The 19,938-nt window shown below is 38.5% G+C and overlaps 1 protein-coding gene across 1 annotated transcript in view; it reads left to right on the top strand.

Annotated features, from left to right (window-relative positions):
- The window catches only part of LOC128738387 (atypical protein kinase C), a 371,387-nt gene extending 352,112 nt beyond the window's left edge, over positions 1-19,275 (top strand). Inside the window, exons 12-14 of the mRNA XM_053833470.1 lie at positions 5,993-6,108; positions 6,256-6,382; positions 17,113-19,275. Of these exons, the coding sequence (XP_053689445.1) occupies positions 5,993-6,108; positions 6,256-6,343 (204 nt within the window). The 3' untranslated portion in view covers positions 6,344-6,382; positions 17,113-19,275. The remainder of the gene's footprint in view (positions 1-5,992; positions 6,109-6,255; positions 6,383-17,112) is intronic.
- Positions 19,276-19,938: the final 663 nt, after the last annotated feature.

Genomic DNA, 19,938 nt, shown 5'->3' with positions numbered 1-19,938 from the left:
TTTACAACGACATATCAGAACTATTGAAGAAAGAACGCGAAACTTTGAACGTGTGTTTTTCAAAACCGTGTTTTCAAAGTCGGTGAGCAAGATTTCTCGAAAACGGCTGAACCGAATCACTTCAAATTTTGACACAAGTGTTTTAAGGATATATTCTACGGATTAATCAAAGGTTTTTCCTCACCGATTAATATTTCTTATTTTATGAACAATTAAAAAGCAAAAATTATGCCAAAAATTGATTTTTTATGTTGAATAAGCCGCCATTTCGTCAAAAATGATTATATTGCTAAATCCTTCGATCAATCTATAGATAATATATTTTATCACCGATTCCTTTTTGGTTTTTCGATTTTCAATGATTCAGTTCAAAGATATCGTGCTCACCGCAAGACGCCTTATTTTAGAAGAGTTCCAGGAGTTTAACTATAGCAGCTAATTAAATAAGTTTTTTCATAAAATACAGCCAAAAGCTGCTGTAAGATCTATACAATTTTTCATTATAATCAGGTAAAGAGTTTTCTCTAGAAAAATTCTAGATAAATCCACTTTTTTAAGCCTCCTAACTGTATATAACCCCTTAAGTCTTAGTTGACCTAGTTTCATTTTCGTATAGTGTGTCGTTCGGTGTGCGCGTACCATGTTTGAGTTACGGTCGTTGATAATAAATAAATTCCGAAAGGGTGTTACATGCGGCATTATTTTTCGTGACTTCAAACCTCTCGGCATAAAAATAGGATTTGTATACTATACAGTAAACTAATTTGTAGAAACGGGATCTGTTGAAAACTGTTGAAAAAACCGGAAGAAAACGAAGCGTTAGAACTGCAGGTGTCAAAATGTTTGTTCAAGAGCGAATTCGTCGCAATTGCGACCGGTCCGCAAGGAAAATGGTAGTTGAGCTGACAAGGCATAACAGGGAATTTTCTCTTCGTCGAATTTTGAAAATGAATCTGGACATGAAAGCATTCGAAAAACCCAAAATCCGTGGATTAACGTAAGCAATAAAACAAAAACGCCAGAAAAGATGCAAACTGCTGCTCCGTCGGCACGGTGATTCCGAAGTGATCTGATGAGAAATTGTTTGTTCTTCAAACCCCGCATCATGCTCAAAAAATGATCAGTTGTGGTCGGTTTCGATCATGGACGTTCCAAAGTACAAACCGAATGTAGCACAATGCCAAAATTCATCAGTGGTCATGGTATGGGGAGGCATTTCGAAGAAAGGGAAACTTCCTCTTGTAATTATTGAAAAAATGGCCATAAGGAATTCTCGAACTTTTCCTGTAATATGGCTCATTAGGCGGCGCACACCTTCTTCGTCCATCGTTTTGGCTGTCTTATTCCACCAGGACCCCTTTCTCTGCATACCATTCTTGCACGACTTTACTGTAATGGCAGCTTGTCAAATCTGGCCAAAACATCACGGGATGGTGGTGGGATCGAATAAACGGCAAAATTCGTTTTTGGGGACACTCCTTTTGGTACAGTTCCGACGTAATGAAATGAAAACTTTCATTTTTCTGCCACAGCTGCAAATGCTCTGCGAAATCATAAATTTTCGTGCAAATTTGTCGGCAAAAACAAATTTAAATTTGCTTGGAATATCCCCCCGACCCGTTGCCAAGTAAAATTTTTGACCTGCTATTTACCCGAAATCAGAAGACACCCGCCGAACTTGGTTAGCACCCGGTAGCATAGCTCTTGAGCACGGATTTTGGCCACGCTATTCTGTTTTATGGTTCGGTATGGCTGTTTGCTAGCTGTGTTGGCGGAACTTTCGAGGAAAAGTAGTAAGACACCTGTCTTTCAGCAGCACGTACTGGTGCAGCTTTAAAGCTGCAATTTATTTTAATTGTATATAGTTAGAGTTAAGTTTTAATTTGATTTTGAACTTACATTCTTAGTGTTCTTGGTTGTATAGGTTAGTTTCTCCTCCTCTCTGTTCCAACTTCCAACTATCCGTCCTATAGTTTCCATAATTTTAAGTTGCATTTAAAATATTTATATAATTTAATTGGTTTTCCTACCTTTCACTATCTCTAACTTTTAAAACACCTCTCTTTTCACAAATCTTTAATTTTATTATTTGTTTTAATTGTAAACTTCTTTAGCTTTTACTTCAAGCTCTTAACTTTTCAACTACAACTTAGAAATGACTTTTCACTTTTTCCTTCTGTCAAACTTTCTTTCCTTCCTTGTTTACCTCTGAGACGCTGCGCTGTCAGAGTGACAGTCGCGATCGAATATGCAAAAGGGCGATACCAGTTCCCACTTATGTCGATCGCACAGTGGGTGCGTCAACAATACGACTTGATTCTTTCCCGGTGTCGAATTCTCCTCACGGTACTATAGGCAGCACCGAATTTTCTCTCCAAATCATGGTCGGACAGATTGGGATTCCTCTTGATGGTCTTCAAAATCTTACCCCGCAGTTTCCGGTCGACAGTTTCGCTCCGATGATTAGCTTAAGGCTTCCGAATCGTCGTCTATGTTTCCTTATACCGTTTGATAACGCCATACGGTATTTCTGGGAAATTTACCAGTTGAAATTGCCTAGCCTAGATGCAGACCACAATGGATTTTCCAAATAACTGTGCTCAATTTTTTCCCTTCTTTCGGCTTCCATGTTGTTTGTTTACAAAATAGATAGGTGAAGCTAACAAAATTTCCGACACGTGGGCGCCAATAATTTCTAAATCCGTCCATAAAGAGCGCCACAATATGAGCAAAAGTTTGCTCCAATACTAAATGAAGCAAGCTTTAGACGTAAGAGAGGAGACACGGAGAGAATCTCACATTTGCAGTTAGGACCTATTCAAAAATCAGACCAGAAATTCTAATTGTGGTTTTCCTACTTTTTGGATTTGTTCAATTTTGAAACGTCAAATGTAGCGATTGGTTCTGAGGATCGTGACTTGGGCAAGTTTTCGGGACAGCAAAGTTACGCATTCTGTTGGTGATATCGCCAAAAAATTGAAAAAAAAATATTGTTCATATTGTATGGAACTTGAGAATTGAACGTGTTACAAAAACGGTTTAATTCGGTTCGCACTACGAGATCTACCTTGGTGTGATCCAGTGAATTCGCCCCCGTATCCCGATCGCTGCCGCCTACTTGACATTGACACTCTTAAACGACGCAGAAAGATCGAGCAAGCGTTGTATGTAGCTAAGGTCACCATTAATCGTGAAATCGACTGCCCGAGAATTCTATCGCAGCTGAACTTCCGTTCCGTTCAACGTACTCTTCGATCCACTGGTTTGCTTCAGCTCAGCTTTCATTGAACGACGTTTGGATTTATCGAACCTTTGGCCTCCAGCAGAAGTTTTGCAGAGTGAAGGATTTATTCGACTTTGGCGCGCCGTCTCATAAATTTTTGCAAAAAATATTATTGCATACCTTTAAGAATATTATATATTATGTTGGTATACTTTCATTAAGACATACAGTGTACAGTCAGATGAATTTAAATAAATATTATCAGAACATACAAGAAACAACGGGCACCTAAAAGGCCATCTGCTCAGCCTATTTTCTCGAGGAAAAGTTCACGGATTCTTCCTGGAAAAGTCCGATCGATGCGTTTTAATGGTCGATGAAACGTACATCAAATTGGACAAAAGTATACTTCCGGGTCGGTAATTGTTTCAACGCTGTATAAAGAATAAGTGTTCCCGATGATGTACGGTACATCAGAACAGAAAAGTTTGGAAAGAAAGTTTTGGTTTGATTGATGGTTTTCATATACACAACCCAAACTTATGAATTTATTCGAAAATAAAACTATGCTACTAAAAATAGGTGTCTACTTTATCAAATGAGTAGTCCTTAGGTAAATCTTTTACGTAGAGAAGGAATAACAACTATTGTTAACTATTGTCTTAGTGGCATTTATGTTGGAAAAATAGGTGAATTAAAAATAATTAGACTGTTTTAAATCCTGAAACAATACAAAAAAACAATTTCGCATTAAGCAACGATATTGCGCCAGCAAATCGCAGTTCAGTTTCCACTAGATTTACTTTCCCGAAGGGATTGAAACTCGTTCTTACCGTTCTTGCACTTTGTGGTTAACAATCGTTTACATAGAACGAAACCATTGCATTGTGCTCAAAATTGGGAGCTATTATTACAACCGAAAGCAACAGTCTTGCAGCTATTGTTGAACGTGTCTAGCTAAAGGTATACTAGAACTGCACCTGAAAGCACTTCTCATAACGTTCCGGAAAATATTGCGCCAAGTCCGATTCGAGAAAAGCGAATGCTTTTCATACCGGCGGAGAGACGTAACTTCTGCAAACTTTCCTAAGCCAATCGGCATAATCTCGAAGTTTCTCTTCTATCGCTGGATTATGTGTACGCATAGAGCGTAGGGTGGTTCTGGTTCTTTACTGCTTTGGCTTGTGACCTACAACCAAATGTGTTTCATAGTTTACTTTTTTCTGGAGAACTTTAAGACAAAAATTTCGGACCGAGTTTAGTTTCTTGGAACCGAATTCAAATTCTGCCACCCAAAACAACGCCGAAACAAAGCGCACCCGAAACTTTCGCCATGTTGCACACCTTGTTTATGATGTTCGACTTAGCCCGGAGAAATACCTCCTCCGTCCGTGGTGGGAGGCGGCTGGCACACTAAGCCGGCACAAAAACAGGAAGCATCGTTTATCGGATGGAAAATTTGAGCTCTTATCTCGGACTGCCCCGGCTTGACTTGACTGTTCGAACCGACTCGAGTGTAATTGTTTATGCACACATCGGCTCGGCGGAGATAGATAGCATGCTTTTGCCATTGTTTGCCGGAGCGAGTCAGTGATACGAATCTCTGCTGAACCCGGAATGCCCCACTTGGTGGGTTGGGTACTGCTGCAGTCCATTCCTTTGGATTAGGTACGGAATTGTTTCAGAAAAATATTACTCCTTCTCGGTCAGCGTGGGTTGCTTCGCAGTCTCTCTGTGCACAGGCTGGGTCTTGCAGAAGATTATATTTCTAACGGACATTTTTGCCGGTGTGCCTGGTGAGCCAAAGCCTAAAGCATGTTTTATGAAATTATAGGACATTTATTTTAGACTACCGAGAAGGTGTGATTAAAAAGTTAAGCTAAGTAACCATAGTGCATAGGCTTGTGAATTTTAAGATTTGTCGTTTCCGGATTGTCTGTAGACAACTGTTTTATATTTTCTAATTTTGATAAATTTGTTAATTTCTTTAATTCTGTTTAGAGAACTATCAGTTCTTCTTAATCTTCGATTCGTTATCATTCGCAAATGGTAAGTCCAAGTCTGATCTGCAAGCGAAAGGATATCAATTCACGCTACTAAATGGACATGACGGTAAGTTTGATTATTATCCAAAGGCGGACAGCCCAACACGCCCTGCTGGTAATATAATTTCCTCTAGAGTCAGGCACACATAAGCACGCATGGTTTGCCATTGCTGAATGTTTTAGACAGGATAGAATTTTCTTCTTAATTCAAGTCTGGTCCTAGCTTGAGCGGAAAATTGCGCCGCACCGCTCGCTACCGCCGGGTCTGCTCCTGACAACTTCGATCGATTCAAGCACTGGCATTGGATAGAAATAAACCTTTAAACGTTTCAGCTGTTTTTTTTTTGTTTTGCTTTTCCAGCACCATTCAATCTCATTGCATGCGCAAAAAAAGCAGAATAGTGTAAATGTTTCGTCCCTTCCTTCGGGGAGAACAAGTTCAATGAAAAATAACCAATTTTATCTGCATCCATTATTTTTACTGTTCGTTTTTTTCCCTTCACTATACTAACATTCTGAATGGAGTCCATTATTTAACGTTTTTCTCTCTCACCGATCGGATGGATATTTTTTCACTTTTTATATATTATACATTGTACGTTTCTAGAATTATTTTTTATCAACTTGTTTTTCCTCATCTTTTTCTTTTTTCATTCGATTTTTTCTTCTGGATCCTATAATTTGTTGGAATACACACTTTTCTCTCGCTGTTCGTGTCCTTTAGCTAGAGCAAAAGCAAATTACGCCGCCGTTCAGACCGAGGCTCGACTCCGAACGCGATCTGGCCAACTTCCCGCCGGAGTTCACCGACGAGCCGGTGCATTTGACACCGGACGATGAGTAAGTAAATCCTTTGATTCTGAAGAAGGGGATCCCACCGCGCGCCGACCGGTGTGTCGTTTTGAAGCAACTCGTTTCCTTCCCGGTTGGGAAATGATTTTACTAATACTTATACTAATGTGTTATTTATTTCATCCTCAACCACAGCCGCGTTATCGACAACATCGATCAGAGCGAATTCGAGGGCTTCGAGTACGTGAACCCGCTGCTAATGTCGCTGGAAGACTGCGTTTGACATCACGCATCCTGCGAGTTGCATCCATATAACATGCAGGTAAGCTCAGGTTTCAACATGGAGCACAAGTAGACAACTAAGCGCCTCCATCACACCACATCTCTCAGAAGAAATTGTTACTCAAACACGCATACATTGTTTTACACACACCTAACAGTGCTTCATTACCCCTTCATACAAAAAGTATTAACAACCGAACTGATGGTACACTTTTCCCCCTCTTTTTTTTGTCTTCCCAACCGTTCCACAATGCATACGTATTGTTTTGCTTCGTGTTTTTGTATTTTAATTTACTAATATGACAACCCCCTCTGAATGTGCGTGTGTAGTTTTGAAAGTACGTTTTAACGGTTTTGTACAATAACGGCAAAACGACAACGACGATAGTTTCCTGTTACGTCAATCAGTGCACTACCTACCCCTAGGGCTTAATTAATGCAAAGCCACGAAAGCTGGTTAAACCATATTAATCCGAGCATTTTGAACATGTTTTTCTTTTGTAATGCTTAGTAAAATGGTAATTCGATTACTGTAAAATGTAACGTAGAGAAGACATTTCCCATTTTTTTTCTGATATGTGTAGCTCTAAAGGAAAAACGTGACTTTCCGTTCGAAGCTTGTTGAATAAAAAAACTACTATAAAGTAACAAAGTAAAAAGTCTGTAAAAGTAAGTAAGTAGTACATTGAATCAAACTGTAAGAAAAACTTTTAACTCAAGCTCATGTTTCCTCCTGTTCATGCTTCAATCGTTGGTTCACTGTTGCAATTGCTGTTATAATTGTGTACTTTGATTTTTTTTTTTGCTTTCTTGATTACGTAACAGAAAATTTCTGACTTTTACTTCATACTGCTTTGACAACAGCTTAGTTCGGCAGCATCTTTTATCAGTTTATGTATTTCTGGTCTATTAACCATTGCCTTCACTGAATTTAGACATAGAATCGATCAAACCAATTGGAATGTTTCTTGAAATCGAATATAAACAATCAATGTCTACCCACTTATCCCGATTTTAAACAACTTTTTTGAACAACATAAATTTCTAGAATCGTCGGTCTCGCGGTTTTGGGGAAGCAATTTGGGACCTCTGTTGTTCACAATTTTTATCTCGATGATGTTAGGATTTTGCTTGGCACTGAGAGTACACTCAACTCTTTTTTTTACACGGTTTGTTTTTCTCGATTACTCAAGAACAGTGCATCTTAGGGACTATTTACGACGAATGTCGGGCATCTTCCTAATGTATTAAGAAATAAATGAATGGTCCCTAAGTTGCCCCATTCTAAATAATCGAAAAAACAAACCGTGTAAAAAAAGTACTTGAGTATACAACTGGTTTACGCTGAAAACCTAAAGCTATACTTCTTGGAGGGATGTACCGAAGGTTGCGATCCGCGAACTTGCTGAATGTTTTCGTTGACTGGAGTTAACGTAATGAACTGATTATTGATGATAAAAATTTGCTACATTTTTTATTTTTCTTCATCAAAAATATCCACCAAGGTTTCATAATAAAAATTGACAAAATTTTCAACAGCCGTTGCAGAGTTCGGTGCTGCTCTTCGATTCGGTCTATTGCGGAAAATGCATTTCTTATATTTCTTATGGATTAACTGATATATGGAAAAGACTTTGATACATACACCAGGTGACGGAAAATTCAAAAAGCAGCGTTTAGTGTCAATAATGAAGTCGACTGTGGTCGCCACTCGATATTCAAATATCCATCACAACCTCTCAGTAATGTCACATTACCTCTGAACACATTTCTATGAACAGAATCTCGCTTTTGGGCCCAAAACCTGCTTTCGAAATTGGGCTTTCGACGAAAATTTAATGACTGCCAATTTCCCATTAACCTTTCATCGAAAAAACAACAGAAAAAGTAATGAAAAATTTTAGACCTAGATTCCTTCCTTGGGGGACTCTGATCTAGGCTATAGAGAACGAGAAAATTACAGACACCTGTGATTTAAAGAACTAGTCACAGAGTTAGTAATTTAGATAGTAAACTGGTGGAAATTCCATCAGTCTCTCTGTCTAGCCCAAAACTGTTCATAAGTCTGAAAAAAATTGCCACAATTAAAATTCCTTTTGGAACGAATTCAAGACGAAATATATTGGAGCACCTGTGACACTTTATTGCATTAAGCAGCGAGTTACTCACAATAGCCGAAAGACTTTTAAAGACTACATGACAGTACTGATTCTATCTAGCGGCATCGTCTAGCCGGAATTCGAACATACTACGACTAGTTTGTTAGAACAACACCGCTCCTCGAAGCTAACTAGAAGATCCGCTCCGTTATTTCTACGATTGTTACAAATGCAATTAAAAGTTACACGATGCTCCACCACACGAATACCACCAATTTTCAGCTATTAACTAGACGTTAGGTTATTGTCTTCGAATTATAGTTTTGTAAGTCAAACAGAGTATTAATAAGGACATTACAAATATATTTTATAAAGTTTTTGTCCTTCCGGTGTTAGGCAACTGAAGTGAGAGGGGACGAAAAAAAAAGATCTTTTAATCGACCAAAAAAAGTATGCATTTCAAGCATTTTTACTTTAAGTTCAAACATGAATACCAAATCTATTCTTGCTTTTTATATGTACGTTATTATTTTTCATGCAAAAATCTACGAAAAGAGACATAAAATCGACAGAAATTTTTTCTGCCGATTTTCGAAAATTCAATTGTTCAAATTTCCATTTCTGTTTTGTGTTAGAAACGTTCTAAGCACTCCGTAAACTCATTTTTCGAGTTCCTTAGGCTGTAGTGTATAAAAAAATTTTACTGATATCCCACAAATTATTTTTTGCCCCCGATTTTTCAAACCATTTTCAAAGGAGGGGGGGGGGGGGGTGGTTGACAAAAACTTTAAAAATAATTTGCAATAGCCTAAATAAAAATCGTCTGAGTTCAAAAGTAATTTTCATTACTTAGCAATCCTCTCACGTTTTGATAGTATAGTCGTGCTACTTTTTCTTTACATCCTGTTATCTCGAATTGCCCTCCCTATTCCTTCACCGTAAACACAAGCACAACCAGCTGGTTCAGAATTCGTATGCTCCTTAATCGAAGCGCCTTGCGGGGGTAAAACTAGGTCTGACTTCCAGCTTGAATGCGTCGTTAAATCTCCTTACTCGTATTGCTGTCGGCGGTAACCCAAGATCCCAAATATATGAACTCATCAACCACTTCCAGTTCATCGACGTCAATAGTCACTATCCGTGAAAGACAAACATTGTTTTCTCTGGAGCCTCTTCCTACCGTATGTTTGGTTTCCGAAAAAACTTATCCAATTTAATTCTACTATGTATATTTTATTCTTGACAGATACGTATTTCGCCTACGACTTGCAGGCTTCCTCAGTGTCAGTGTCTGGAAGTCTGCAAGTCGTAGGCGAAATACGTATCTGTCAAGAATAAAATATACATAGTAGAATTAAATTGGATAAGTTTTCTTTTTATTTAATTTCCAGGTTTCGTATTCTACTATGACGCTCCAAAAACTTCAGTGATTCAAAGTTGTTGCGAAGCTCTAGAGATGACAGCAGTATAATGTTGGCTTAACGTGAGCTTGTTATTCAACAGAACTCCAAGATCGCTAATTTATTCGACACGGTCTAGAATAGCCTAGAGGCATATTGGTCATTTGTCATTTGTTTAAATGACATCGGTGAAATGTTATAACCACAAATTTGGCAATGCTTATTGTGAGCTCATTTCTATTACACAGACTTCATTTTGCTCATCTTATGCATACAGAGGCAGAACAGTTTGCTTCTCATAACGATCAGGTGCTTTCGTTTTCTGTTCAGCCGTTTCCTCTCCCTCCGAACGATGCCAGAATACTGTTTTCTCTTACGACCACTACGACTACACCACGGCGCAGAAGGAGCACAACGGCAAGCAGAGCTAATATTTTCTTTGCACCCTGGAGACACGAGACTATTCGCTACGTGTCCCAAAGAGAATATGCGATAGGCAATTATATGGACTGGAACGATTTGCTCCGTGACCTTGAGAGCATGCATCTGGCAGCGCTCCGGCAGAAAAAGACAGATGAACTCACCGATGCTCACTCACCGGCAGAGCAAAGCAGCAAAGCACTGCAAAAGCAAAACAAAACTCGTCGCGTCGGAGAAGGTAACATCCGACTGAGAGAAAGAGAAAATCGATTCATCTTCTGCGCTTTGTCAGGAAAACGCCGAGAATTGAGATTTTTGCAGAGCACGGCAGAATCCTGCTATTACATCAATCAGTAAAGGTGTCCAACAGTGTTTGCAATCGGTGGCAATCAGCAATAGATTTCACACTGAGATAGATCTTTAGATCATCAGCATATGCAGGTGCGAATCCGGACCCAAGCAGAATAGCAATATCATAGACATACAAAGCAAATAGCAAAGGTCCCAGGTTACTGCCTTGTGGAACACCAGAAGTATTAATGAATGCACTTGAAACTGTGAAGTCCAGCTTGACATGTAAAGTACGGTCCGTAAGATACGAGCTCAACCATGAAGTCCGTCTATCAGATACATCCAGTTTAAAGAGCTTGTGTAAGGGTATTCGATGATTCCAGCTATTTCAGCATCAGACTGTGTGGTACATTCGCTGGCGAAAACAGAAGAAAAATGATCAGCAAACAATTCGCAATGTTCGGTAACAGTTGATGATTTCGTTCCGTCCAAGATCCCAGCCTAAGATAGAAGAAATGGAAGATCCTTGGAGTTTACGAATGTTCAAAAGCTTTTTGGATTAGTTCGCAAACTGAATTTCGTCCACAGTACATATGATTTGTAACAGAAACTATTTAGTCTACGGTATGTGTCGCTTGCATATTTGAAAGCACGTTAATTCTGCGGTGTTTATTGATATTGATTATTGAGTAGCCTTAGCTTACTATTACTCCAGGCAGGTTTTCAATGAGGTCAATTCCGGAACAATTTTCGTTCAACCATGTGGAAATAGCATCGCAAATGTTATATCATCCACGTCGAACGCGTTCATATAGGGGAGACCAGGTAGACTTGATCCCTTGGGACACTTGATCCATTCATTGTTTCTCAGTAAATACAATGTTGTTTTTATGCAGAAAAAAACAAAGTTGCACATTTCATTCAACTAACAAAATTGCAATACAAAAATGTAATAAATTTTTACATTGCAAAGAAAATATAATATAATAAGATTTGCAACGAAATAATTCTCTATACTTCATTTTTAAGTGAAGTCCAACTTTTTGGCTACGGAAAACTGCCTTGAAATTTTTGAATTACTTTTCAAAGAAAAAATTAGCTAAACATGTTTATTCATTGATGCTGTATACATTTTACAATAAAACTTGTATATATTTTACAAAATTAATTTTCAGTACAACTTACTACGACATGTACACTTGATCCACATAATTTCAGTGACACTTGATCCTTTTGTTAGGAAATGAAGAGCTTGGAGGCCGTTATGCCGTAAATAATAAAACGAACAATTCTCCATATCGTAAACATTCGTTATGTAAAAATCACGAATAGTTTGGAAATCCGGTCAGAACGACCGCAAAAATGTTCAATTTGAATGTAATGACACTTAAGCGATATGTGAGAGAGCGAAAAAATGCTTCTGAAAAGTTCACCTACCAACCGGACTACGGAGGAGCAACCTGTGCATTTTCCAAGGATGAAGAAAGACTGCTCGGACAAAGAATTCATCTGAACAAAACAACTCATCTTCTTTGAAGAATTCTATTAATCAGGTACCAAAATCGATGATTCCGTACAATACAATTATCAAAACACCTGTAAATATAAAACCATTTCCAAAGGCATCACCACGTAAAAATATGCGAAGAGTAAGAAAACGAGGAGATACACATCCTTACAGATGCACCAACGAAATTGAAGCTGGAGGCCGCTCTGATTATTAAACAGGAAAAATATAATGCTTCAAAAATTAAAACCCAACGAAAAAGTTCTCGTCGCAAATTATAAAAGATGTCCAAAGCTATACTTTTACAGATCGATGCACTTAACGATTTCTAAATACTTTTTATACTTTTGAATTAAACTGTTGTACACTAAATAATGATACTGCATGAACTAGGCATATTTTAATAAAACTTCCAAATGAAACTTGAGCTTTAAAAATATATATTTGTAAATGGATCAATTGTGCCTAAAATGGGGATCAAGTCTCCCGCATATTTTGAATATGTACAATTTTCTGTACTTTCCAAAATATCCCATATCTTTTGCTTAGCGCTACGTATCACTAACTAATAAATTGTGGGTAGTAAGCTGTATTGTAAACTGCCGAAAAATTGAAAACCTAGGTTTTTTTTCTAGTGGACATTTGAGAAATATACATAAAACAAAATGGGAATCAAGTCTCCCTTGTTTCCCCTATACAGGATAGTCCATTTCCGTGCCGCGTCCCTCTGCGAACCTTCGCGAGTTCCGTGCCTTCGAGTAGGCGAAATGACTCGACAGTGTCTCCAAAACACATCGCTCCAAGGTAGCTTCGACCAACCGCGTCAGTTTGTCCAGAACACCATTCTCGTGCATTATCTATCATAGCTGCTCGCGCTCGACTGTATCGTATGCTATCCTGAAATCGACGAAAATATGATGCGTGACCATCTTGTGCTCTCGACATTTCTGGAGAATTTGTTGGAATGTGAATATTTGATCCGTAGTAGCACGGGCTCCCATAAAAGCCACCTGACACTGCCCTATGAAATCCCTTGCCATTGAAGATATTTGACGTAACAAGATCTAGAAGAGCATCTTGTGAGCGGCGTTGACCAGCAGACTAGTCGATCGCTCTTTTTGATAGATGAGCCACCACACCTTCCATCCACTTCTCCGCTAGGTTCTTCTCCTCACAAACCCTTGAAATTATCCAGTGAATTACCATTGCTAACGGTAGGTGGTCTAACTGATGATTGTTTAACCGAGGAGGATGGCGTATAAACGATATAAATCGTATAAATCGTCGATAGTTTTGAGCGCACATGTACCACTAGGTAATGGCATCCCGTTGGGAGCGTACGTTAGTGATGTTCGAGAAAAAGTGACTATCGATGAGAATATGGTCGATTTGGATCTCAAGTAATCTCCAGGTGGCTTTGTGGCTATTTTTACGGGTAAATCAAGGGCTTCTGATCATTAAAAGGTAAAGTTGATGCATCGCTGATCATTGTCGTTCGTGTCGGTGTGGTTATGGGGCCCGATCACCGATTTATACAGTGCTTCTCTACCAATCTGGGCGTTCATATCCCCGATGACGATCTTGAAATCCCGTGGCGAACAGCTATCGTACGTTGTCTCCAGCTGCGTATAGATCACTCGTCGTCGGGTCTAACTTCATGTGGATAGTGCACATTTACAATGGTGCAGTTGAAGAAACGGCCTTTTAGCCTCAGCATTTACAACCTCTCGTTGATTGAAATTGGGCCTTAATGCCACCGGATCTTCTACAGCTTCTCGCCTTTGCGACAGACCTTCTGCAGCGCCATGATTCCGAGCCTTTGGAATTCTAGCTGTTCTAGCCGCACCTTGTCTCACGAAATTCAGCGATCTGCAGCTCCAGATACCTAGGATCCATTCGAAGCAATCAGCATTGTTAAGCAGCAGCCAACTTTTCTTGATTGTTCGTAGCAGCTTTGTTTGAGTAGGTTGCCTTCTAGGGCCACCACACTCATGTCTCTCCACCCGAGTCTTATGTCCGCCATCTAAGCTTTAGTACCGAGATAACAAATATTACTTAATTCAGTCGCCAGCTCCGGATCAGACGACTGGCGTGTTAGACCAGCATCGTACCTCGAAACTAACTTGGCGGTTGTCCAGAATAAGTAACATTGAATATTCCGAAAAACCGAGTCCGAACTGTATACTATTAAGACTAGTTGATACTATTAGGCTATAGTTGATAAAAAGTAAAACACACATAAATAGTCGTCAAAAATTCTTTTTTAGTCGGAACTTTCTTCAAACTTTCAGCGAATAAACTTCAGCGTCAGTATGGTATATGGCGGGTTTCTAGTTTATTGTGTTATTCAATCTTCTTTCTATAACCGAATGCCCGCACCTTGCTCTTGATACCCGCTTATAAGATTTTTGGGCAATGCAATGGTAGGGCCGGCTTCTTTCGAAGCCCAACAGTAGCCAATCGAAGGCTCGGTGGGTGAGTTCGGTAGGTTTACGTCTTTTAGTGCAAAAACAACATTGTTAACTCTGTATTTACCATTCTAACAAAGGCTGACCCAAGAAAGAAAACAGGCGCTTCTACAGGTATTTGTCCTGGTAGATTTACCCATAGATGGTACCTGTCGTGATAAACAGCAGACTCATCTTGCCGCGCCCACAAACGGTCTGCCATGGCAAGGGGCCATCCATATACCACGTGGACAGTTTAGAGGGGGGTGGGGGGTATGGAAATGTCCACGCTTGTCCACGGAAGGGGAGAGGGGGTATCGTAAATGTCCACGTGGACAAGTTTTTTTTCCATACCAAAAACAGAAATTAGAAACAGAAATATTGAATTGAATTATACATAACCATTGATCAGTAATTGTTTTTAGGCTCAAATAAAGTTTTATCTTCTGATGAGGCATATGTTGACGTAAACACATGAACCGAGCATTACGGAAGGATTCGTCTTCAGAAGATTTTACGAACCGCGTCGCATCGGAAAGGTCCTGTGTTGTGTTGAAGTAGACGGAAAAGCTGAGGTGCTCTAGTTAGACAGAGATACTCTTGACGAAGAAGAATCAAGCAAAAGTCAAACTGAAACTGACTTTCTTGCAGTCGATAATAATTCGCTGTAGACAAGATTACTATGAACAGAAGAATTCAGGTCCTAACACCTTGCATACGGATTTTACCGCTGCGAAAATTTGACAGAAAATGCACGGAAAAACCTAAATTTCCGCAGCGACTCAAAATCCGTATACATTGTGTCGGCCTTTAGACTAGAGCGTATGTTTTTTTATAAATACTGCATAAATCAAGTTGAAAACAAAATTTAGCACCATGCATTTCTGTTTTGTTAAATTACACATAAGAAAAAAATGTCCACGTGGACAAACAGGGAGGGGGGTAGGGGTTGAGTCAATGTCCACGCTTGTCCACAGTGGGGGACGGGGGGGTTGAAAATTGGTATTTTTCTGTCCGATTCAGACCGATCTTTTCCACCGCACCGCGAATCGTAAATCTGGACCGATACTAGAATATACTCGAAACCCTCCTGGGCTTCACCAGCTAGGTCGTCGCAGTCTCCTCAAAAGGCTTCATCATTCGGGACATCGTCGAATTATGGATTCTTAGGTGTTTCCATCCGATCCATCCGTGGGATGCAGTCAAATTTTCCATAATACTTTACAACACATATACACTTGCTCTAATAATTTAATGCCAACTCTAGAACTAGATTATGTTGTGCATATAAACTTTCTGAAGTATCTGCGTATATTTTTTCAAAACTAAAAGTAGTTTTAAACATGTGCGCGCGTTTCATTTTTGACCTCGGCCGATTCTCAAGCGTGTCTCACCTACATAAACAACTAATTATTAATATATATGTATGACCGCATTTCAAGGTCAAGACTAAAAACTTGAGATTAGTTGCCCATTTGAAAACTATGCGCGAATGAGATGTTGGCTGTATTTGCACTAGAAACTAGAAAACTAGATACTAGATACTAGAAAACCTGTCTATTTATTCAACAAACTTCATCCGTTTAGGAGGGCATTATAAGAAATGGCTTAAGTAGCTAATAATAAAGGTAAACTAAAACCCGTGAAACATTGGTCCGGCATCTTGAAATCACAACTATTAAGCATTAAGCAGAATGGTGCCGTGGTTTTCATCCTATCTAACCAGAGGATCGCTGCATATCAACCACGGCTTATGCGTTTCTTCACCACTCATTGATATGGGTTTGTGGTGTTCCGCAAGGAAGCAATTTTAGGCCAACTTTTCTTTCATTTTCTACTTGTATTCTTGATTATGAATGCCAGCTTATATGAAATGAAAGCGTTAAAATGAAAATCTACGTAGTGGTGCGTTGGTTGCATCGAGGACTGTTTCCATTTGCTGTTTGTTGTTAAATATGTTCGTCAGTTGGTGTCAACTGAACAAACAATTGAAAAATTATTATTAATTTTGTAATAGCGCACATTCCAAAAATATTTTTTTTATTAAAGTCGACGCATAAAAAAATTTACGATCCATTGCTGCCAAAATAACGCATAAAAAAATTTACGATCCATTGCTGCCAAAATAATAAAAATCGACGTAGTCCTATGCCAAAAAATCCTTTTGGTTTGATCGAACCGCTTGCCACCTTTCTTTTTTCCTTTTGCATGCGTAAGTTAGATTTTACATTTTTTGTATTTAATATCGAAAACTGTTCGTTGTGATGACAAATAATTACCATGTTAGGCTGTTATAGGCTGGTATGTAGTTGTTCAGATTCGCTGTCAATTTATTCGTTGTTCAATTTTTGAACCTACCATAAAACTTTCCAACTCTCAGTTCCAGTTTCAGTTTAAAACAAACAATTGCTGTCACACTTTCCTAGGCACAATTTTTACGTTTTCTTTCCCGTTGTTTGTTCTGTTTTACTAACACAATTTTGATTCTGCCAAATACATACTGAACGTACATCGATAATATATTAATAAAAGTGTTTCACTTTCAATTTTTTCTTCTATCTCGTTATTTTTTTCTCTTCTCGCTCTTTTTTTAATTACTCAAACAGCTATACGGTGACGATTCTAGCGATTACGATTCCGTTGTGGATGAACTAAGTATTCTTCAATTACCTCCGCCACCATCAAAAAGTCTACTGCAGCACATGTTTTGCCTTCCATTGAACTAGTAATGAGCGACCGCGTCGTAGAGACCGGATCAGCAACGGAACAACAACAACCGTTGGAAATCGACAAAAACAGAGAAAGAGAAAGAGAGATAGAAGAAAAAGAAACAGACGAAAGATTGATGACATTGGCGAGTTTCATTTTTTCCTTTTACAGTTATTGATTATTATCTGCTAATTTCCATCTTTTTCGGCAGTCTTCTAAGTCTAGAGTAGTAAGCAGAAACCAAAAATAAAGCAGCTTTTCCTTTAAGCGTAACGAAACTAAAACAAACAAATAAACAAACAAACAAATTGACTCACAAGTCTAGCGAACGATGATTAGGGACAAGTTTCACAATGAAAAATGTTACTTAACGCAACACACACAAGAGCAAACGTTATCCAATTCTTAAACTACACAATCAATTTAAGAACAATTGCTAGTGGTTATGAAAATAACTAAAACACATACGAAGGTGCGGTCACAACAAACAACACTAACATTGTTAATATGGTACTTAACATATTCAGCTGAACAACATTCCAAAATGCATTAACAAGCATCAAATTAGAGGCAAGTGGTTACTTTTTCAACAATGTAAAATCGGAAAAACTATTATAATTAAACAAAAAAGAAAGAATTATTAACCTAACAAACATTGAACATGAAAGAAAATATGATCTAAAATCTAAGAAAATAAGCAGAACATCAACGGATTCCTGACTAGGCTAAAAATTGCACCGCTGCGTTAACATATGAGTAAAAAGAATGATTCCTCATTATCAATGAACAAAAAACAAAAAAAAATTGATCGTTGAGTTATGACAAATTTGAAAGCAAAATCGAAGTTGTATAGAAGCAAAAAACATTAGAGAAAAATTACATTTAGCTAATGAAAACATTCCGAAAAAAGAAACTAACAAAACAAGAGAAAATAGTAAACCAGAAAAAGACATAACAAAAGGCGAGATTTTAAATTTTTAAATCAAACAGAATTACTAAAGTATAAATTTATTGATAGAAGCATACTGCAAATAACAACAGCAAAAGCAAAAACACAAAAAAGAAAGGCGAACAACAGATCAGGAAACCAAAACCGAAGCAGTTTGTAGTCGTCGTGTTAGATAAAACATTCAAATTATTGCGCAAACAACCGCGGCGCGGATTGAATTGGTCTGAGGATAGAATAGCAGGTGCAAAACACTACTGCTGGCACAGGACAGGAGGAAACCATTTTTTTACGACATTCCACTCCTTTAACCTGTTTCGCGTAGCTTAATCCACAGTACCTAGCACAGTTTTTGTTTTGTCCTCGCTAGAAGCATACGAGAGAAGGAATGTTAATTCAACTCCTTCAACAGAACATATTTTTTTGCTTGCGACGACGAATTTCGGCTAAATTTTGCCTGGTTCCTTTTTCCCGGTTCAATCCGCTTTTTCCCTATCAACCAGCTGTTCGGTTAGATGCTAATTAGAATTCAATTTCGATTCGTGATAGAAATGTGTACGTATTAGGATCTCCTATAGGAAACTTGCTCCCAAGTCTGTTAGGTGCGTGCGCTGCAGTGCTGCAGTGCGTGATTTTTCGGTTATGGCGTGAAGTTGACGTCCGAAGTAAAGTAAGTTCGATCCACATTTTACAGGAGTTAGGAGTTGTGTTAGAACTATCGTCCGAATCGTTCTTATATTCAGTATAATTTTTGCTGTATTAGATTCGTACTTAATGTAATCGAAATTAGATAGTTTTATTCAGTTAGTCGTAAGTCGAAAGCAAGTGAAAGCATTAACTTTTTGAAACTTTAATTGTTTAGATTACTTCACTTAGGTTCACTAAGCAAGCGAGCAACCAGTACCCGGTATGATTTGAAACCGTAACATTCTTTTACTGTAGTATTATATTTATTTGAAAATTTTTCAACTTTTTAACGGTACGTTGACATTTGACATTTTCACTTTCATTTTATCGATAAGTTTTGCAATGTACTTAAATTCCATCTGCCTTTAATTACTACTGTTGAAATACGTTATGATTCTCCAATGAGAAGTTTTTACTGACGGAAAAATAAAGCTATAATTAAAATAATTCATCTAATATATCGCGAAGCGACAATTGTTGGTACATGTCCGAATGTCAATCAAACCCCTTCTTTGAACCTGATCCTTGAGTGTTGAAAAGTTTTGTATGTATTTCGATAAAATTATTTGGGCTATTTTCTTACGGAAAGAAAGAACTAATGTCTAATAATTGATTCTACAAAACTGTAAAATTGCTAAGAAAAAATGGGAAAGAAAAGTTAATTGACCAAACCTCGTGATTTTAGTCATGATCTTGAAATGCGGTCAGGCATATATTAATATTTTTTTTTGAAACAATGGTTCTACAATTGATGAAGGGACCGTAAGGGAAAGTAATGAAGAAGGATTTTTTGGGAATGGAGGGGAAAGAGTGGAAAGGAAGGGGGGGGGGGGTAATAGGTAGCTACGGTTAACAAGTTGTCGTTGTGACTCCTACCCTTTGTCCAATGCTGGAAGGTGCATAGGCCGAACCAAGCTATAATCTGAGATTATAACCGGATTTGAACCCACAACACCCGCTAGAGCATGTGGCTCATTGGTACCCGTATACCTATGAACCACAGAGGCGCTCCCTACCTTCTCATGGTACCAGCCGGAATACGAGCAACCTTTGTGGAGATCGGGTAACCAACCCCGGTAGAAGCTAAGGT

This window comes from Sabethes cyaneus, chromosome 2, assembly GCF_943734655.1.
Source record: "Sabethes cyaneus chromosome 2, idSabCyanKW18_F2, whole genome shotgun sequence".
NCBI classification, from domain to species: Eukaryota; Metazoa; Arthropoda; class Insecta; order Diptera; family Culicidae; genus Sabethes; species Sabethes cyaneus.
The sequence above is the reverse complement of the archived record's forward strand: the minus strand, read 5'-3'. Positions and strand labels throughout refer to the sequence as shown.